The sequence below is a fragment of the Macaca nemestrina genome, chromosome 7 (assembly GCF_043159975.1).
Source record: "Macaca nemestrina isolate mMacNem1 chromosome 7, mMacNem.hap1, whole genome shotgun sequence".
Classification (NCBI taxonomy): Eukaryota; Metazoa; Chordata; class Mammalia; order Primates; family Cercopithecidae; genus Macaca; species Macaca nemestrina.
Window position 1 is genome coordinate 148465748 of NC_092131.1, and position 22947 is coordinate 148488694.

Genomic DNA, 22947 nt, shown 5'->3' on the forward strand with positions numbered 1-22947 from the left:
CCATATACTTTTGTTTACATCATTGTATTTGTTCCTCATAAGAACAGTGAAATGTAGGCAGCTCAGGTGATAGTAACCTAATTCTACTAATTACTCTATTTACAATGTGGTAATAAAGGTTATAAATGGCAAAAGCAGCCCTGGAAGTACGTCTCTGAATTTCAGGTATGTTGCACTACACATAGCAATCTGGATTGTTCAAGATCAATTCTAGTTGTGATTTGATTTCTTGTGGCTTTGGCCTTGGTCCATTTTGTTTTCTAATTTGGTTGTGTTAGGAATCCTGTGGCTATAAAGGTTTTCAACCTGTGAAATGCTTTGATTTACTTTCGCCTCCCTAAACTCCAAATTCCTTGTATTTTAACAGGTATGTAAACATTTGCAAATATTGGAATGGGGGATGTTTTATCCTACGTAAGTCTTTAGAACTATATTGAATGTTTTCATTCCTTCATTAATTCAGCACATAGTTACTGAGTGTCTACTTTGGCTGAAACTGCTCTGGACCCTGCGATTATAACAATAGACAAATGAGACAGAAGTCTCTGCCCTCAGAAAATTTACGATCTACTTAAAGTGAAGTTGAAGTGAGTTTAATTTTAATAAGAATAAAGCAAAAGTGTCATGGTGAAAAAGTTTGACATGTGGATTATCCAGAAGTAGGAGAGCCAAAATGAAAATGAGAGTAGTAAGTTACAAATATTACTCTCTGCTCTACATTGTGTGCATGACCTCATTTCATTCTCACAACAACCCTGTAAGGTATCTATCATTATTATTTTCATATTATAGATGAGGAAACTGAGGCTCAGAGGGACACGGTGGCTCAAATTTAAGTCTAGCCTGATTAACGTTTACACGCTTAATCCACTCCCTCTCTTTTGGTATACAGAGCTTAAAAATAATGAAAAGAGGAATTTATTCAACCAATATTTATTTTGTCCCTATCTTCAAAGCACTGTTCTTCAGGCATTGTAGGGAATAGATCAGTGATTAAGAAATGATTCCCATATTTCAGAAGGAATGTAGAAGTAAGAAGCATCAAAATCGGTTGAATCAATTTTTTCAGTAGAAAAGAATATTTTCTACTATGGGATAGGCACTATGCTACCTAAGGAATGATCTCTATCCTTGGGGGAAGTGTATCACTTCACTGAGGGAGACATCAATGCAGAGCAGATAATTTTCAGGGAGATACAAAACCAGAATACAGGTGGCCAGTTATTGGGTAGACAGTGTTGCAAAGATTCAAGTAAGAGAAGCTAATTTCCCAGAGCAATAGGAATATAATTACTGCATCTCAAGAGTTATTTATCCCGGCCGGGCGCGGTGGCTCAAGCCTGTAATCCCAGCACTTTGGGAGGCCGAGATGGGCGGATCACGAGGTCAGGAGATCGAGACCATGCTGGCTAGCACAGTGAAACCCCGTCTCTACTAAAAAATACAAAAAATTAGCCGGGCGAGGTGGCGGGCGCCTGTGGTCCCAGCTACTCGGGAGGCTGAGGCGGGAGAATGGCGTGAACCCAGGAGGCGGAGCTTGCAGTGAGCTGAGATCCGGCCACTGCACTCCAGCCTGGGTGACAGAGCGAGACTCCTTCTCAAAAAAAAAAAAAAAAAAAAAAAAAAGAGTTATTTATCCCTTAGTGTAATGTTAATCATTACAGATATATTAATTCCCGGCAAATGTTCCTCGGAATTTCTTTCTCCTACTGTTCTACTCAGCAGGCTAGATGAATTTCTTTGGCTAGTTTCCTAGGTAAAGTTTAAAAAAGACACAAGTCCTTGGACAAGAGCCAAAGTGCACATTGCCCATAAAAAATGCCCAGTTTCCTTAGGAGCAGTGTGACCCAGGAGCTTTCCCTTGTGTACCACTTTTTAATTCTTGGCTAAGCACACATTAGCCAAGCCAAGAGTGAAGGTCAAATGATTTTTGTATGGTGATTTTCATAGTCTCAATACTAAAAGCTGTGGCGAAAAGAGCAATACAAAGTCAGGAGCAGTATTTCTTGGAGCAGAATGTTAAAACACGCCCATGTGTGTCCTTCTCACTACCTGCTTTGCAATCTTCACTTGTATCCCATTTATCTGGTATTCATGAGAGTGAGCTTTTCCCCAAAGGTGAATTTTCCTTGTCAATGAAACTTACTATCTATTTAACTCTTGTCTTAGAAATAGTTAAAACTGCTAGTTTCTACTTCCCCCACTTCTTATAATAGAGTATATTGGACATCTCAGCATCTTTTATTCAGACAGGTGGTGCCATCAGAGGCAGTAATTGTCCCGGGCTAGAGGACTGCAGAGCCCTCAGGAGTGATACAGATTTAGGACAATTTGCTCTTACACTAAGGGGTCCAGGACTGCCAGATTCTGTGGCTTTAATGGCAGGTTTTCCGGACTTTTTGATCTCCTTTCTCCTTGCTGATTCACTCTTTTTTGTGCTTACATCATTTGAAAATCATTATGTTCCTACTTTCTTTACTTCATTCTCCTTCTGTCTCTCATCTGTTGATTTTAATATAAATGAGCTGTTAAATGAGCTGTCATTTTACTTAGGAGAATTTGTGTAGGTTTGCCCTATGTGCTTTCATATATAAGAATGTATCTGTTAATTCCCCAAGATTACACCTAATATGAAATTTTTGCTGAAATAAATGTGTATGTGCATAATTTTACATATTTTATTCCATTTTAATGGTTACAGGTATTTGTGTTTCTATTTCATGTTCACTCAGATTTAGTAATCTATGTTTTCTGGCTGGGTACAGCGGCTCATGCCTGTAATCCCAGCACTTTGGGAGGCGTGGAGGGCAGATCACCTGAGGTCAGGAGTTCAAGACCAGCTTCTTCAACAAGGTGAAACACCGTCACTACTAAAAATAAAAAATTAGCTGGGCATGGTGGTGGGTGCCTGTAATCCCAGTACTAGGGAGGCTGAGGCAGGGGCAGTGGCAGGAGAATCGCTTGAACCCAGGAGTGGAGGTTGCAGTGAGCCTAGATCGCGCCATTGCACTTCAGCCTAGGTGACAAGAATGAGACTCCATCTCAAAAAAAAAAAAAAGGTTTGTGATGTATATTTTCTATAAGAATTATTTCACTTACTTTTCCGAATTTTTAACATCAAGTTAATAATATTCTCATTTAAGATATTTGAGTTATACTCATTTTCTCTGTATATTATTTTTGATGTTTTTAGGGCCTTCCTCATCAAACTTGCCATAGTTTTCCTCATGTTATTTCTCTTTTCAACCTGAGTTTGATTTGTAGATTATTTCTTTTCTGTTGTTGTTTTTATAGTAATGTATGGTTTTGTCTACCTCGTTTCCTTTTGCATTCTTTGTATTTACCCTGCTCTTCTTCTATATAAGATTTTAGTTTGGATGTTATTTACTTAATAATTTGCTGTCTTTTTTCTTAGTAATGTATGTATGTATGTGTTTAAGGCTGTAATATTTTTTAATACAAAACCTACATTTGGCAAGTTTTATTATACAAAGTTTTCATACTCGAGTCTTAACTACATCAAATTTATATTATGTTTTCCTGGTAGCCCAGGGATCATTTAGAATATTTTTTTTAGTTTCCAAACATTCAGACAGGGAATATTTCAAACTTTTGTGTTACGTGTATGTTGCAGGAGTGGGAAAGGAGGCAATTTCAGATTTTTATTGATTGTGGTTAGATAATGTTTCCTAAATGGTATTAATCCTTTTAGATGTTTTGAGACCTGTTTTGTGGTCCAGCAGGGTCACGGTTTTATAAATGTTGTATGCATGGTTTCATTGAAATGCATTTTTATTTAATTCGTAGGTGCAGGAATCCATACATTTTCATGATGTTACTAATACAAATTATGTGGTTCAAGTATTTAATATCCTTAATTTTTTTTGTCTGCTTGATCTATTTATTACTGATTGAGACATGTAAAATCTCCCTCTGTCATAATTTATCAACTTTTCTTAGTAATTATGCAATATTGTATTTTACGTATTTTGAGACTCTGCTGTTGAGTATCTAGAGACTGTTATCCTTTTCTGGTGAATGACTTATTTAATCATTATATAGTGATCACCCCCCCCCCCAACAGTGGTTTTGCTTTAAAGCCCATTTTGTCCAATATTACATCAGTTTTGTTTTATTACCATTTGCCTGGTACATTCGTATTCACCTGTTTATTTTCAACCTTTCTGTGTTAATATTTTAGGAATCTTTTGTAAGTAAGATATAGTGGGACATATTCTAATTGAGAATTTTGTCTTTTAACTAGTAAGTTTAATCCATGTATTCATTCATTCTGTTGCTAGCATTATTGATTTTGATGCTCAAATTGTCCATGGTTTGGCCGGTGGGAGCTCCTTCAAGCAGACTTCTGTGTTCCTTTGCTATATCCTCACTCTTTGAGCACTTCCTTGTTTTAACAGCAATTTAGTCTAGTATCATCTTGTGTTTCCCTGCTCCAGGCCTGGCATCAACCAGTTTCCCAATAAAACCTGATTCCTTTTTAGTGGGGAATAGTATTTAGAGATGCTACGTAAGCTCATTGCTATTGGAGTGTTGCTTCTCCCAGGACTCCAGCCAACAGAGATGGCAAGTCTGCGTGCGTGTGCGTGTGTGTGTGTGTGTGTGTGTGTTTTACATCTACCTTTATTTTACACCAATTCCTCTAATTTGAATCCAGTATCATAGGGATCATTCAAGTTTTTTCCTTTCCACATTTCTAACTCTTTTTTCTAACGGTAAGAAATCTGGTTCTTGTTATAAATGAGCAATATAGTAATTATTTGATCAGTCTGTTATATAACCAATTTCCTGTAAATGTGCTGCCCTGTCCCCTGTGTGGATGCCCTCCTCATCATTTTACGGCTTTAACACTCCTTATGGACCTGTCAACTGCCTAATGTGTGAATATCCTGCTTACCCCTGTATTCCTTTACTATGTCTGATTACACTTTCAGGCAATAACCTTTCTGATCCTACCAGTGTTCTCAGGATGCTGAACATCACCCAGTGTGCTTGCATGCCTTCCTATCCTCCTTGGGCTTCAACACTTTGTGCCAGACCATGACTGTAAATGGATGTCCTCTTTACCCTGCCCAGGCTCTGGCTCCTCACAGCAGGGCCACTTCCTTCACTGTCCTCACCCCTGTTAGACTCATGACACTCCTTGTTGATGAACCTCATTATATGAGCTCGTTTCTCACTTGTTCCTGCTCCAATACCCAGTGCCATACAGCCCTGTATACATTATTCCTCTTCACCCTGCTTAGGGGCTGCAACTCACATGCGGTTGCCCCTCACATGCGGCTGCCCCCACATTTGGACACCTCACTCACCATCCCTGGGCTCTGACTCCACTGTCTTCCTATCCTGACACCCTCCTCATACTATTTGAACTCCAACACTCCACTCTTGCTCTGTTCTGTTAATACTCGATGGCTTTAGGAGTGAATTAGCAAAGAAGGGAAAAGGTTCTATCATTTTGGGAGCTTATATTAGATAAATATTGGGTCTTTTCACTTAGCATTTATATCTCTTAACATCTCTGATTAGTCTTAATGTTTCTGAATTCTTTTTACTCAACATTTTCAGGTTTTTTTGTAATGACTTCTTGCTGTATTCTGGGACATTTCCTGAACATTGTATTGAAGTTAATTATTCTCCCTTCACTTGAGCCTATTCTGACTTGTCCTTTTGAGATTTGTTGTATTTTAACGATTATGTTTTGTTTCTAGAAGTAATATTTGTTTCTTTTAAAAGTCTACCTTTTTGTAGGCTTTTTTTCTTTGGGTTTTTAATTTCATCTGTTTGTCTGTTTATTGATTTATAATAATTTATTACATTTGTTCTTGTTTTGAAATATGTTTTAGATTGTTCACTTATTATTAGTTCCTGGGGTACTAATCTTTCTGTTTGCTCATGGTTTATCTTGAATGTTTTGTAATTTTTTATTGTAAGATTATTTGCTACTGGGGCCACTTGTTTTACAGAAATCCCATTCACTCTTGATAGTGAGAGTGTCTTTCAGAATGCCTTAAGTAAAACATTAAACAACTTTATTGAAGTATAATTGACACACACAATATTTGTGTGTATACATAAATGCATTTAAAGTATAAAATTTGATTAAGTTTTGATATATGTATACACTCATGAAACCTTTACCATAATTAAATTAATGAACTTATCTACCACCTTCAAAAGTTTTCTTACTCCCCATTGTAATCTCACTCTTCTCTGTTCTTTCTTTCCCTGAGCAATCACTGACCTCTTTCAGCCAAACTGTTTTTCATTGTACATTCCCACCATCAGTGTCTGAGTTCTGGTTGCTGTATAGTCTTCTTAATACTTGTCATTTTTTTTTTTTCCCCCTCTTACTCTGTAGCCCAGGCTAGAGTGCAGTGGCACAATCTCAGCTCACTGCAACCTCCACCTCCTGGGTTCAAGCGATTTCCCCACCTCAGCCTCCCAAGGTGGGATTACCAGTGTGCGCCACCACGCCTGGCTAATTTTTGTATTTTTAGTAGAGAGGGAGTTTTACCATGTTGGTCAGGCTGGTCCCGAGCTCCTGGGCTCAAGTGCTCCACTCACCTCGGCTTCCCAAAGTGCTGTGATTACAGGCCTGAAACACTGCGCCTAGCCATTAACACTTGCCATGGTCTTTGAAAAAAATTTAGATATTCAAATAGGTCTGTAGTGTTTCTCACAAGCCTCCCAATAGTATCATTGAACTGGAAACAATTTTGTATGTATAATTATTCATACAAGTATTATATATAATTCCAGAATCCCCATGTGAAGAAATCCTTTCTAGAATTATCTGTAATACTTTTTTTTTTTTTTTTCACTCCCAACCCATTTGTACTTCAGGCTTGACAGATTTTTCTTGGGAGATTTGGAAATATGCTTTCTTATCTTCCTGGGTTAGTTTTTCTGTTCCCCTTTCATCGAGCAAGGCCACTTCTGAGAGCTTTGCTTCCTATCCTTACATAGGGATTAACATTGCAAACTCCTAGCCAAAAAAGCCACACACTAATTTAGTTCCAATACTTATTGTATCGGTTTTCAGGTTTCTCTTAGTTTTTCACTGCTTGGGATTTTCTAGACTTATTTATAAGCTTGGTCATGAAGCAGCAACTTAAAAATAGGTATAATGCATTTTTCTCTGTGTTTGAAGCAGAAGAAGGTCCATGTTCTGTTTACAATATTATTGAAATCAGAACTCTCTGGTTAGCTTTGTAGTATGATTAATATGTATAATCCTGGCATTCAGAATTACAATGCTCAGAACGTTTCCTATAGAAACTTTGGCTTCGTGGTGCTTGGATATGGCAGTTAGAATAATGCAAGTGTATCATAGACTAGATAGACTAACATATTGACCTAAGAAGTGAAAATGGGGAACTAGATACTGAATTCCAGACAATGGAACTACAAGGAAAATTTGGGTTCATAGTGTCAGTGCACACCCATGTTTATGTATATTTGTGTGTGTAGACATATATAATTGAACATTAGAAATAACGTGTATCATAAGTTTTAAACATTTATATTGGTATTTACCCTTTTGGTGGTTTAGCAACAGAAATCCTGTAGGACAGAAGGCTGTCATTTCCTTGACTTTCTCAAAGCAATATGGGAAGTATGCTTGGCCCTTTTCTCCTCTCTTTTTGATATTTTTAATGGGATTAAATATATAATGCTAAATTGCCTCCCAAAATTGTTTGTGTTTCAGGAAGGAATGACCATTTGGGAAGAATATTTAACTCAGTGTTTCACAAAATGTAATGCACGCATCACTGAGTGATACTTTGGGTGGTCATAGGCAATGTTTATTTATCCTTACGTATTCATTTTAACCCTTGCAAGTAACATATGAATGTAGTCATTTCATAAAGATTATTGTTTAGAAAGATACCAAATATAAAAATAGGTAAAATAAAAATTATTACTAAAATAGAATATGGCAGAAATCATGACAGTCATACATGAATCTTTGAAGACTAGGAAACACTGTTTTTATGGAAAAGATTTATTTTTTTAATAGCAAATTCACCAATTTCAGGTATTTATTACCTAGATGAGGTAACATTTCTAGGGAGAGAGAGCTTGCAAAGCTGGCTTCAAATTATGCCCTGTAGACAGCTGTATGCTGCTTGAGAGACCCAGCAGGACTTTGTAACAAGTTAGATGTAGCCATAGGAAGAGCTGGGTGTGAAGTGAATAGACTATTCCTTTCTTTCTCTTCATCAATAATAAGGAATTAGAAGATAATTCATTTTGTTTGATGAATTAGCATCATGCATGGTAATTTCAGTGTCTGATGACTACTTTCTCTTCTAACTGATGGGGAAGCACCCTTTTCCATAGCCCTGGGAGAACACGTCGTTGAAGTTTGGGTCATCATAAATCCACTTTGTAATATTATCAGTTTCCTCAAATTTCAAAAAGGTGACCATATATGCTTCTTTCCTTCTTTGTATTTTCAGGATTCACCCAAAATGAGGACTTCCCTGCAGGCAGTGGCACTCTGGGGACAGAAGGCCCCTCCCCACAGCATCACTGCCATCATGATCACTGATGACCAGCGAACAATTGTCACTGGAAGTCAAGAGGGTCAGCTCTGTCTGTGGAATCTCTCACATGAACTAAAGGTTAGTGAAAGCTACTGATACTGAAACAGACACCACTCACAAAATAGGCACAACTTGCATTTTCTGTCTGCAATGACAGTGGAAGGTTTGCGTGATTGTTAAAAAGATGCTTATTAAAGTAATAAATTGATTTTACTTCTGAATTTTGAGAAAATAAAGTATATGGTTGATCAAGCTCATGTTTAAAAATTATATTATGAATATTGCTAATCTTAGCTACCAGCTAAGTGTTATCATCCTTTAAGCTACGCTGAGTTTTACTATTTTATATCCTGAATTATATGTTTAAGTAACTGAACTACAGGCATGTAAGTATAATTCTAAAAATTATGGCTCATTAATCTAAACAAAGGGCACCCTGGAAAGCCACGATTAACTAAATGAGTAATATCTTAATTATCTGGGTGTTTCTACTGGTTTGGCCTGCTTGCTATTCTTTTAGTCTCTGCCTGCCTGTGATTTTTACAGATCACATCAAAATGCTCTAAATCCAATTTACTATTGTCATCCTTCTATTTCAGAACCTGACCTCACCTAGGATTTGGCCCATTGATTAGCAATTAATTGTCCCTGTCTCAAGTCATAAACATTTAACATATCGGAATAGATATTTGCTTAGCTCTAGCAGTCTCTAGACCCAATTTGAACATTTAAACTAATGATGTAGTTAAAGTATACTGCCCTCATTAAGAAGCCTTTTAAAGATCAAAGACTATTTTTAGCCTTTAAAGTTTGTTACTTTAAAACCTAAATTAACAATTAATTGTAATTCTATTTTATAGTGTAATTAATTAACATCTCCCATCACTGAACAGTTCTACTACAGGACTGCCAAGAACTGCATAGCAGACCAGCTCAGCTCAATGTTAATGAACGTTCTTGAAGGAAGGATGGGTATTATTGCAACAGTTGTGCTTTAAAAATAGTGGCCCCCTTTGAAAATTAAAACATTAATTTTCTATTATAGTTTAAACTCCGACTTCTAAGTGACTAAAATGTCTTACTTATTTTCAATGTTTAAATGTATTATTTTCTGGGTGGAATAGTTGTGTTATAATATGTAGGTTTACTATAAGCTTAAGAAATCTGGAATTCTAGCATCTTCATATTTATAAAGGCATTGCTAATATTTATTCAACATTTGTTTAGCATACATTTGTTGTTTGCATGGTGTAAATTGTGTGGTATGGTGGGTACTCATTCGTAAGTTCAAATGTGAATGATAAGACCTGGTGCTGACTGCCCAAGAAGTTACAATGCAGTACAGAAAAAAATGGGCTACTGTGGCACAGTTATGATATAAGGTACTGTAAGTAGGGAATGGTCTGCACTCCATATTCAGTGGAGAAGTTATGCCATGCATCTCCTAGGAGCAAGTCCTCTGCTTGGATTCAGAGTAGTGGTGCTTATGGGGGGCAGTTTTCCTCCCAAGAGACATCTGTTACTATCTACACACATTTTGGTTGTAACTATTGAAGGACGAGAGATACTGATGGCATGTAGTGGGTGGAGCCGGAGATACTACAAACGTCATATAGTGCACGTGACAACTCCTCACAATAAATAATTTTTCCATTCCAAATGCCAAGAGTGCTGATACAGAGAAATCCAGGGATAGAGATATGGGCTGGGAATAGGAATTAGATTGGTGAGAGTGGAAGAAGCAAAGTTATTCTACATTAAGGAGACTGTCTGTGCTTGGAGGAAAGGGAGGAGCTGTCTGTTGCCTTAACCTAGGTGTGAAAAAGGATCAAAGAGAGGTAAATCCGGAGAGGAAGACAGGGACCTCGACCTGGAGAAGTTTAGATGACAAGTGAAGGAATTTATATTGAATTCTCGAGAGCTATTGAGGAGATCTAAGTTGGGGATGAGATCAACTTTGTGTTTTTGAAATTCACTGTGAGGACATTGTGTAAAAGTTAATTACACAAAGAAGTTATTGATTAGTATGAATGTGAGATACTCCATGTGAAAATTTTCCTGAACATTTTCTATGGCTAACCATAGAGCCAGATTGAATAAACAGCATCTCTTATTTTCCCATGAATCTTGCCCCCACTTTGCAACTGATCAACTATTAGTGGGAAAAACTCCAGACTGAAAAAAATCAAGGGCATTTTTTAGTTCTCAACAAATCCTCTTGTTATCCATAAGGTGGTCAAGTGAGTAGATTAATGGGTTAATGATTAGTGGTTTAATTTTATTTTTGTTTAAAAAATGTGTATATAAAGGAATAATTTGGGTAGGGGTAGAAAAAAAGGAGTCCTTGAGGACACAAGAGACTGTAAAAAAGGACATAACTATATGGGTGATTGAGTCACTGTAGGGCAGCATCTCAGGGAGAGGATGGTAGGAAGAAGAGAAGGAACTCAGGCATGGGATGTTGTAAAGTGAACAGGGAGCCATTTATTTTCTCTTCATATTAAATTTGGAAAGTTCTTTCCCCCTCCAAAAGTACATAGGTAAGAGAATACATCAAGTTTTGTGGTCTTAAACACTCGCTTGCCACCATGCAAAATGGAAAAACAAACCAGGGACACTTATTTGCGCTGTCTTTAGGCAAACTACACAGGTACTTTTTGTTCTAGGCACAAATCCTCATCCAAGTTTCTCAGAGTCCAGTGCGGGAGACAGATTTGTAAATAGGAAGTTGTAAGGCACTGAGACACTTTCCATCTCTATGAATTTGACTATTCTACATACCTCCTGTAAGTGGAATCATACAGTATTTGTCTGTTTGTGATTGGCTTATTTTATTTAGTGTAATGTCTTCAAGGTTCATTCATGCTGGAGCATATGACAGTATTTCCTTTCTTTTTAAGTTTGAATAATATTCCACTGTATGTATATACCACATTTTCTTTATCTGTTCATCTACAGATACATACATGGGTTGCTTCTACCTTTTGGCTATTGTGAATGATGCTGCTATATACATGGGTGCACATGTAGCTGTATCCTTGCTTTCAACTCTTTTGGGTACATACTGAGAAGTGGAATTCCTGGTTCATATAGTAATTCTATTTTTGAAATTATTTTTAATTGACACATAATTGTACATACTTATGGGGTGGTAATTCTATTGTAAATTTTTTGAGGCACTCCTAGGGTGGCTGCACACTTTGCATTCCCTCCTGCAGTGCACAGAGCAACCAGTTTCCCTGTATCCTCACCAGTGCTAGTTACTTTTTTCTCTTTTTTTTGTAATAGCCATTCTAATGGGTGTGAAGTGGTATCTTGTTATGGTTTTGAATGGAAAGCCTTTCTGAGAGTGATGCTTGAGCCGAGTTCTAAAGAATGCACAGGAATTGAAGGTGAGTTTGCAGACACAGGGAATGACAAGTGCGTGTGAAAGACATGAGCATTTTGCCTTAAGGGAACTGGTAAAAGTAGTTGAGTAGACCTGGAGCATACATAGTGAATTAGAGGTGACAGGCTCATCTGGAAAGGACAGGATGGGTCCGGCATGGAATCCCACAGGTTGAAGGGTTTATAAGTTTTGTTATGTTTTTTTCACTAGATAGAGCTAACAGCACAAGATAATTAAAAGCAGTGGTGATTTTGAGGGCTTTAGAGGATATTTTGTGTGAGAAGATGGCATAATACGATTCAATTGTATCTGGATTTTAGAAGATCACTTGCTAGCAATGTCAAGGGCATATTGGAGAAAGGGGGAGATGACATCAGGGACAGGGACTATGGCTATCAGACTTCTACTGTAATTTATTCAAGAAAGGTTTTGAGGATAAACCAAATCAGTGGCAGTGAGGATGAAGAGGAGATGAAAACTGGAAAGACATTAAGAAGAGAGAATGGACAGAACTGAGAAACTGATTGGATGTAGGGTAAGGGAGCAGGAACAGCCAAGGATCTTTCCCATATTTGGGGTTTGGGAGCTGGGTGGGACTGGTAGAATGATGGTATTATTCATTTGCATATGGGATAAAAGGGATTGGAGAATAGGAATGGGGAGGGAAAAAGGTGGTGTAAATTCTGCACATCTCAGAGTGCCCAAGTATTCAATAGGGGATTGAAGATGTGCCTCAGTCTTTCCTTGACCATGTGCAGTGGGATGGCAGGGTGCAGGGGAGCTAGAGAATAAGTGTCTCCCTCTCTTGGGCTTCTCACTGCATGCCTAGGTTATACATGCTGTCTTCGAGTCCAAAGTCTGACTCCCATAGCCCTCTAGTTTCCCCAAAATTTCGTGAAGTCTACCAGTGAGGAGCTTCTCCAAATCCCATGCGAGCAAATTCCTTACTTGGATTTTCTTGTATTGATTGCCGGTTTTCTTCACACCTTTAAGTGTAGAGAAAGGTGAGGTGAGTATCCTCTCAGATAGACTCCCTTAGTATTGCTATGTTCTGCTCTTCCGCCTGTCTAACACTCAGAAGGAAACAACAAAATGAAGAAGAGGACTGGGTGGAGAAAAAGAATGGAGGTCGGAGTCAAGTGCCAGCCCTGATATTTACCAATTCTGTGATATTGGGCAAAGGACTTACATTTTTTGAGCTTCAATTTCCTCACCTGTGAAATGGGGATTTAAACACTGCCCTGTGATTATGTTTTTGTCTGGAATATGGTAGATGTTCACTGATGTGGTTTTGGCTGTGTCCCCATCCAAATCTCATCTTGAATTGTATCTCCCACGATTCCCACATGTTGTGGGAAGAACCCAGTGGTTGATAATTGAATCATGAGGCTGTTCTTTCCTGTGCTGTTCTCGTGAAAGTGGGTTAGTCTCACAAGATCTGATGGTTTTAAATAGTGGAGTTTCCCTGCCCAACCTCTCTCTTTTCCTGCTGCCATCCAGGTAAGATGTGACTTGCTCCTCCTTGCCTTCCACCATGATCGGGAGGCCTCCGCAGCCATATAGAACTGTAAGTCCATTAAACTTCTTTCTTTTGTAAATTGCCCAGTCTCAGGTATGTCTTTATCAGCAGTGTGAAAACAGACTAATACATTCCTCAAGTTGTGTGTTCTTCTCAGTCTCCCATTGTGCTGTTGGAAGTACCTGGAGGTGAGGGTGGTGGTCAGGAGGAACCAATGCTTCATAAAAGTAGAGCTAATGGACAACAGGAAAGGTCTCCTGGATTTCACCATGGCGATGACTAAGTGTGATTGTAGAATTTTTAAATTTTGTTATTCTTCATTGCAGTTCTACAATATGGCAAATGAGGAAATTTTAGTGAACTGTCATAGCTTATTCAAATATATATGGGGATTTAGTAATAGAATGAGGACTTTATATGAAAGGCCATGATGTTCTGTTCTGATATTTTGTCCATGGTAGATTTTCTCTGGATGAGGGAATATCCTTGATGTTCCCTCATTTATTGCTTAATTTGGCTTTTTTTTTTTTTTTTTTTTTTTTTTTTTTTTTTTTTTTTGAGACGGAGTCTCGCTCTGTCGCCCAGGCTGGAGTGCAGTGGCCGGATCTCAACTCACTGCAAGCTCCGCCTCCCGGGTTCATGCCATTCTCCTGCCTCAGCCTCCTGAGTAGCTGGGACTACAGGTGCCCGCCACCTCGCCTGGCTAGTTTTTTTTTTGTAGTTTTAGTAGAGACAGGGTTTCACTGTGTTCACCAGGATGGTCTCGATCTCCTGACCTCGTGATCCACCTGTCTCGGCCTCCCAAAGTGCTGGGATTACAGGCTTGAGCCACCGCGCCTGGCCAATTTGGCTTTTAATAGACTGGAAAGGGATTAAATCAATACGCTCCCTGATGTTTTAGACATGAAGTCTTTGCCCATGCCTATGTTCTGAATGGTACTACCTAGGTTTTCCTCTAGGATTTTTATGGTATTAGGTCTAACATTTAAGTCTCTAATCCATCTTGAATTAATTTTCGTATAAGGAGTAAGGAAAGGATCCAGTTTCAGCTTTCTACTTATGGCTAGCCAATTTTCCCAGCACCATTTATTAAATAGGGAATCCTTTCCCCATTTCTTGTTTCTCTCAGGTTTGTCAAAGATCAGATGGCTGTAGATGTGTGGTATTATTTCTGAGGACTCTGTTCTGTTCCATTGGTCTATATCTCTGTTTTGGTACCAGTACCATGCTGTTTTGGTTACTGTAGCCTTGTAGTATAGTTTGAAGTCAGGTAGCGTGATGCCTCCAGCTTTGTTCTTTTGACTTAGGATTGTCTTGGAGATGCGGGCTCTTTTTTGGTTCCATATGAACTTTAAAGCAGTTTTTTCCAATTCTGTGAAGAAACTCATTGGTAGCTTGATGGGTATGGCATTGAATCTATCAATTACCTTGGGCAGTATGGCCATTTTCACGATATTGATTCTTCCTATCCATGAGCATGGTATGTTCTTCCATTTGTTTGTGTCCTCTTTGATTTCACTGAGCAGTGGTTTGTAGTTCTCCTTGAAGAGGTCCTTTACATCCCTTGTAAGTTGGATTCCTAGGTATTTTATTCTCTTTGAAGCAATTGTGAATGGAAGTTCATTCATGATTTGGCTCTCTGTCTGTTACTGGTGTCTAAGAATGCTTGTGATTTTTGCACATTAATTTTGTATCCTGAGACTTTGCTGAAGTTGCTTATCAGCTTAAGGAGATTTTGGGCTGAGACAATGGGGTTTTCTAAATATACAATCATGTCATCTGCAAACAGGGACAGTTTGACTTCTTCTTTTCCTAACTGAATACCCTTGATTTCTTTCTCTTGCCTAATTGCCCTAGCCAGAACTTCCAACACTATGTTGAATAGGAGTGGTGAGAGAGGGCATCCCTGTCTTGTGCCAGTTTTCAAAGGGAATTTTTCCAGTTTTTGCCCATTCAGTATGATATTGGCTGTGGGTTTGTCATAAATAGCTCTTATTATTTTGAGGTACGTTCCATCAATACCGAATTTATTGAGCGTTTTTAGCATGAAGGGCTGTTGAATTTTGTCAAAAGCCTTTTCTGCATCTATTGAGATAATCATGTGGTTCTTGTCTTTGGTTCTGTTTATATGCTGGATTATGTCATGTCTAAAACACCAAAAGCAACGGCAGCAAAAGCCAACATTGACAAATGGGATCTCATTAAACTAAAGAGCTTCTGCACAGCAAAAGAAACTACCATCAGAGTGAACAGGCAACCTACAGAATGGGAGAACACTTTTGCAATCTACTCATCTGACAAAGGGCTAATATCCAGAACCTACAAAGAACTCAAACAAATTTACAAGAAAAAAACAAACAACCCCATCAAAAAGTGGGCAAAGGATATGAACAGACATTTCTCAAAAGAAGACATTCATACAGCCAACAGACACATGAAAAAATGCTCATCATCACTGGCCATCAGAGAAATGCAAATCAAAACCACAATGAGATACCATCTCACACCAGTTAGAATGGCGATCATTAAAAAGTCAGGAAACAACAGGTGCTGGAGAGGATGTGGAGAAATAGGAACACTTTTACACTGTTGGTGGGATTGTAAACTAGTTCAACCATTATGGAAAACAGTATGGCGATTCCTCAAGGATCTAGAACTAGATGTACCATATGACCCAGCCATCCCATTACTGGGTATATACCCAAAGGATTATAAATCATGCTGCTATAAAGACACATGCACACGTATGTTTATTGCAGCACTATTCACAATAGCAAAGACTTGGAATCAACCCAAATGTCCATCAGTGACAGATTGGATTAAGAAAATGTGGCACATATACATCATGGAATACTATGCAGCCATCAAAAAGGATGAGTTTGTGTCCTTTGTAGGGACATGGATGCAGCTGGAAACCATCATTCTTAGCAAACTGTCACAAGAACAGAAAACCAAACACCGCATGTTCTCACTCATAGGTGGGAACTGAACAATGAGATCACTTGGACTCAGGAAGGGGAACATCACACACAGGGGCCTATCATGGGGAGGGGGGAGGGGGGAGGGATTGCATTGGGAGTTATACCTGATGTAAATGACGAGTTGATGTGTGCAGCACACCATCATGGCACAAGTATACATATGTAACAAACCTGCACGTTATGCACATGTACCCTACAACTTAAAGTATAATAATAATAAATTAATTAAAAAATAAAATAAAATAAAATAAAAATACGCTCCCTGAGCGTAATGACAGGGAGAGATGGTATGTTGTTCTCTGAGATGGAACCTTCTGGACGTCTCAGGTAAAAGGTAGAGCGAACTTGAATTGTGCAGGATTCTAATCAACCACAAAACACTTCCTGTAGCACTAAAAAGTTAATCTGACAAAAGACTTTTTAAGAGGGAAATATCTCTGATTATGGTAGAAATGATATAAAGGCAGAGAACAATTACGTCATGAAATAATTTGTCCGATTAATATGGGTGAGTTATCATCTATGTATGTTTGTATAGTTCAGAAAAAACATAATTCATGTTAATTCATTTGGAAAATAGATTTTTATTACTCACAAGATATTTGGTAGCTATTCAAATTCAATTTTTGGTCTTTTTATTTTTTTGAGACAGAGTCGCACTCTGTCGCCCAGGTTGGAGTGCAGTGATGAGATCCACTATACCCAGCTAATTTTTGTATTTTTAATAGAGATGGGGTTTCACTATGTTGGTTAGGCTGGTCTCGAATGTCTGATCTCAAGTGATCCACCCGCCTCAGCCTCCCAAAAGTGCTGGGATTACAGGCATGAGCCACCGACTGCACTGGGCCAATGTTTGGTTTATTAGTGACAACTCCTTCTCCACCTGAGGAGATCTTACATGTTTTCTGTTTTGTAGTTTAATTTTTGTCATCTTGTTTTACAAAATAACGAAGAATTTACTTCTTTCACATATGAGATTGTGGGGGAATTAGCCCTCTGTGCCATATTTTTTAAATTTTCATGTAGGAGAAAAACATTGGGTGTTTGTTTTTTCTTGAGATGGGATCTCACTCTGTCAGCCAGGCTGGAGTGTGGTGGTATGAGCTCAGCTTGCTGCAGCCTTGGCTGTCGGAGCTCAAGTGATTCTCCCACCTTAGCCTCCTTAGTAGCTGGGCTCACAGGTGTGTGCCACCATGCCCAGCTAATTTTTTTTTTATTATTATTATTTGTAGAGATGAGGTCTCACTACATTGCCCAGGCTGGTCCTGAATTTCTGGACTCAAGTGATCCTCTTGCCTCTGCCTGCCAAGGTGCTAAGATTATAAACATGAACCACCATGCTTGGCCAGCATCGGTATTTTAAAGAATCATTTTAGTTGAAATTTTGTTGTTAATGTAGAAAGGTTAATTTTAGTGTTCCTGATGCAGGAACATAAATAAGATCTTTTTAAAAAGTATTTCAATAGACTATTTTTGAAAGCAGTTTTAGGTTTAAAGCAAAATTGACTGGAAGGTACAGGGAGTTTCTGTACATACCTGATCAGCCCTGCCCCACTCCCAACACACATGTACACACAGTCTCCTTTACCATTAATATCCCACACTAGAGCACAGCAGTATATATATTTTACAACCAGTTAACCTACATATAATCAAGTATTGGTTCCCTCTTGGTATTGTACATTCTTTGGGTTTTGACAAATGTATAATGACATGTATCCTTTTTTTTTTTTTTTCCCTGAGATGGACTTTCACTTTCTCGCCCAGGCTGTAGTAGAGTGGCGCAATCTCGGCTCACTGCAACCTCCACCTCCCAGGTTCAAGCAGATATACTGCCTCAGCCTCCCAAGTAGCTGGGATTAAGGCCCATACTACCACTCCTGGCTAATTTTTATATTTTTAATAGATATGAGGTTCTTCCTGAGAGCCAGGCTCATGTATCCATTTTTATAGTATCATACAGAATAGTTTCATTGCCCTAAAAATTCTCTGTGCCCCATCTATTTATCTCCTGCTCCCCAAATACCCCTGATAACCACTAATGTTTTTATTGTTTGCTAAGTTTTGCCTTTTCCACAATGTCATATAGTTAGAATAATAAAACCTTTTCAGATGGGCTTCTTTCATTTAGTAATACACATCAACGGTTTTTCCATGTCTTTTCATGGTTTGATAGCTCATTTCTTTTTAGTGCTGAATAATATTTCATTGTATAGATGTACTATAATTTATCTGTTTGCCACTTGAAGGGTATCTTGGTTGCTATCACATTTTGGCAATTATGGATAAAGCTACTGTAGACATTTGTGTACAGATTTTTGTGTGGACACAACTTTTCAACTTATCTGGGTAAATGTCAATGAGCGTGATTGCTGTGTTGTGTGGTAAAAATATGTTTAGTTTTATATGAAACTAATGAACTCTTTTCCAAAGTGGCTGTCCTGTTTCACATTCTCACCAGCAATGAGTGAGAATTCCTGTTGCTCCACATCCCGGCCAGCATTTGATATTGCCAGTGTTCTGGATTTTGGCCATTTTGATAGTGTGCTGTGGTTTCTCATTGTTTTTTAATTTGCCCTTCTCTTATGACATATGATATGGAGTACATTTTTATGTGTTCACTTGCCGTCTGTATGTTTTCTTTGGTGAGGTGTCTGCTCAGATGTTTTGACAATATTTTAGTCAGGTTTTTAACTTTCTTATTGTTGAATTTTAAGAGTTCTTTGTGTATTTTGGATAATAGTCCTTTATCAGGTACGACTTTTGAAAATATTTCTCTCAGTCTGTGGCTTGTTTTCTTATTTTATTGATCTTTTCTTATTTTTTAATATAAATAAGAAAGGTATTTTAATTTTAGAAATTTTAGGTAATATAGATAATTTAGAAGTGAAAATTGATGCCTAAAGTTTTCTCCGTGGTAACTGGTCTGATATTTAGTCTATGACTAATGGAATTTTAGTCATTTTTATATTAACTTTATTGAGCTGTAATTAACTAGTAAAATTACATAGGTTTAAGGTATACAGAGTGATGATTTGATATATGAATACGTTGTGAAATGATTACCACAAATGATATGTTTTGGCTCTGTGTCCCCACCCAAATCTCATGTTGAATTGGAATCCCCACATGTTGGGGGAGGGACCTGGTAGGAGGTGATTGGATCATGGGGACGATTTTCTGCACGCTGTTCTTGTAACAGTGAGTGAGTACTCATGAGATCCTATGATTTAAAAGTGGGTGGCACTTCCCCTGTCACTCATTCTCTCTCCTGCTCTGCCATGATAAGATATGCTTGCTTCTCCTTCACCTTCCACCATGATTGTAAGTGTCCTGAGGTCTCTCGGTCATGCTTCCTGTTAAGCCTGTGGAACTGTGAGTCAATTAAATCTCTTTTCTTCATGAATTACCCAGTCTCAGGTAGTTCTTTATAGCAGTATGAGAATGGACTAATACAACAATCCAATTAATTAACACATCTCTTACCTCACATAATCATTTTTTTTATGTGTGTGGCAAGAACTCTTAAGACCTACTCTCTTAGCAAATTTGAAGTATACCATACAGTATTAACTAGAGTCACCATGCGTACATTAGATCCCAAAACTTATATATCTTATGTATAATTCAATGTTTGTACTCTTTGAGCAACATTACTTCATTCTTCCCTCTCCCCCAGCCATTAGCAGCCACTAATTCTATTTCTATGAGTTTGGCTTTTTAGATTCTATATAGAAGTGAGATCATATAGCATTTGTCTTTCTGTGTCTGGATTATTTTATCTAGCATCATGTCCTCTAGGTCCATCCATGTTGTCACAAATGGCAGGATTTTTTTCTCTTTTATTTTTTTGGCTGAATACTATTCCATTGTGTATATAGTCGGCCCTTCATGTCCATGGCTTCTGTATCCATGGATTCAACCAACTGTGGATCGAAAACTTGGAAAAAGAAAAGAGGATTGCATCTGTACTAAACATGTACAGACTTTTTCCCTTGTCATTATTCCCTAAATGATATAGTATAAAAGCAATTTACATAGCATGTATATTGTATTAGGTATTATAAGTAATCTAGAGCTAATTTAAAGGATATGAAAGATGTTCATAGGCTATGTGCCAATACTATGCCATTTTATATTGCATACTTGCACATCCTAGGATTTAGGTACCTATGTGGTGAGGCATGGGGTGGGGGGCAGTGGTGTCCTGGAACCAGCCCCCCTGGATAATGAGGGATGACTGTATGTGACACATTTTATTTATCTCTGCATCCGTTGATGGACACTTAGATTGTTTCCGTATTTTGGCTGCTGTGAGTAATGCTCCAATGAACATGGGGGTACAGATACCTGAGATACTGGTTTCATTCCCTTTGGATATATACCTACAAGTGGGAATCCTGAGTCATGTGTAAGTTCTATTTTTATTTTTATTGAGGAACCTCTATACTGTTTTTAAAAATAGCTGCACCAATTTCCATTCCTATCACCATATAGGGTGTTATGGTGGTTTCAAAAAGGGTAATATTTTCTCTTGTATTATTTTGTAAAGTTATTTTGAATTCTGAACTCTGTATTAATGTGCTACTATTATTGAGGGGACATTTTGTTCATAGGAAGCATCAACACAGACTTATTTGTATTCACAACCTAGCTGTTGTAAGACAGGTCTGACAGTCATGGAGGTTTCATGATGGACACCAAACCAAAACAAACAAAACCTGTCTACAACACAGTTCCTCTACCTAGGAGTTTATTAGTCTGTGGATGTTGATATTCCATATATCAGTTTTCTGGAAACTTGTATACAGCAAAGACGTAACAGAATTTTCTAATCAGAATTGTGAATACTATATTGTTGTGTTTTTACTCTTCAAACCGTTCACAGTTATTTAAAAGCTCACTCTCATTATTTTCAGATTTCAGCAAAAGAACTCCTATTTGGTCATTCAGCTTCAGTAACATGTTTGGCAAGAGCAAGGGACTTCTCTAAACAGCCCTACATTGTTAGTGCTGCTGAAAATGGGTAGGTATGGTGTGTAAACTTTGTCCCCTTCTCCATGTCCTTCCCTTTTTAAAAACTACAGTGGAGTACAATTTTAGTGCTGAAGGAAACTTTTGTGATCCACATGTGCCTCTCACATATAGGAACATTTAGATCTTCAAAGTTTGAATAACTTGTGTGATGATCCCAAGGAATGTAATCAGTATTATGAACCCTCACTCAATACTCTTGTTGCTGGATTGGGACCAAGATAAGCATCTCAACATGCGTATCAGAACTTGTAGCACTCTTACTGGGTAAAGGTTAGTGACCAATGCCTAGTTTTGTAGAATCAGCAATGAAAAAGTCTAGGTGTCTGTCTTTTCTCATGTCGTAACACACTTGGAGCTCTTAAGCAAACCCATCCAAGCTTTCATAGATTTACAAAACAATTTAATAGTTACAGTCTTCATGTTGTACCCTTGTCTGATGTTATTATGAAACTAACAGGCCGGGCATGGTGGCTCATGCCTGTAATCCCAGCACTTTTGGAGGCTGAGGCAGGTGGATCACCTGAGGTCAAGAGTTCAAGACCAGCCTGGCCATCATGACGAAACCCTGACTCTATTAAAAATAGAAAAATTGGCCTGGGCATGGTGGTGCATGCCTATAATCCCAGCTACTCGGGAGGCTGAGGAGGGAGAATTACTTGAACCCGGGAGGCAGAGGTTGCAGTGAGCCAAGATGGTGCCCCTGCATTCCAGCCTGGGTGACAGTCTCAAAAAAAAAAAAAAAAAGAAAAAAAATGATAAATAAATAAATAAAAATTTAAAATAAAAATAAATAAATAAATAAATCTAACAGAGGAGAGGACCCAATTATCAGTAGAATGGTGGCAGAGAGATGGAAAAGGAACATAGCTAGTGATTTGGGTGCAGTTTCATGGGAGCAAAGCTTGCCCTCATGAAATAGGACTTACCTGTAGGAAAAAGCCCCACTGATGGAAGAATTACTATGAGCTAGGCTCCTGATGAGTTATTTGCCAAAATATACTCAGGAATGTGGTATCAATTCAGTATGCATTTGTTAATAAGGGATTGGGTTGCTAGTTGAAGCAAGATAAGCCTCTCTTTGTTTTTAATCCAAAGAGAAATTATACACTTCTGAATTCTGAAAACCAAAAGAATAATGAGGAATCAAGGTCCATCTTGTATAAACAGAATAGTTTAATATGTTGGCTAGTTGAACAGATATCAAAGAGATACCTATTTTCATAGCTTATAGTAAATCATTAATTGTAATATTTAGAGGGATTGAACTTTGGCTAAGTCTAAAGTGAAATGTCCTAATACATTCCTTTTTTAACCTTTGCCTGTAGCTTTCATTCACCAGGACTGCCACAAAGTCTGCTACACATGCTGAGATATTTATTCCCAATCTAGAGAATTTTGGAGATGGTTAATTTTTTTCTGGGGCTGCATGAAAAATTGAGAAATACGTAGTAG

At 38.0% G+C, this 22947-nt stretch overlaps 1 protein-coding gene across 8 annotated transcripts in view; it reads left to right on the top strand.

Moving 5' to 3' along the window:
* LOC105490044 (WD repeat domain 72) overlaps nt 1–22947 on the top strand; it is a 294422-nt gene that overhangs the window by 20504 nt on the left and 250971 nt on the right. For all 8 annotated transcript variants that reach the window (XM_071066821.1, XM_071066825.1, XM_011755286.2 and 5 more), the window contains exons 2-3: nt 8484–8648; nt 21378–21484. In XM_071066821.1, coding sequence (XP_070922922.1) covers nt 8496–8648; nt 21378–21484 — 260 coding nt within the window. In that variant the 5' untranslated portion in view covers nt 8484–8495. The remainder of the gene's footprint in view (nt 1–8483; nt 8649–21377; nt 21485–22947) is intronic.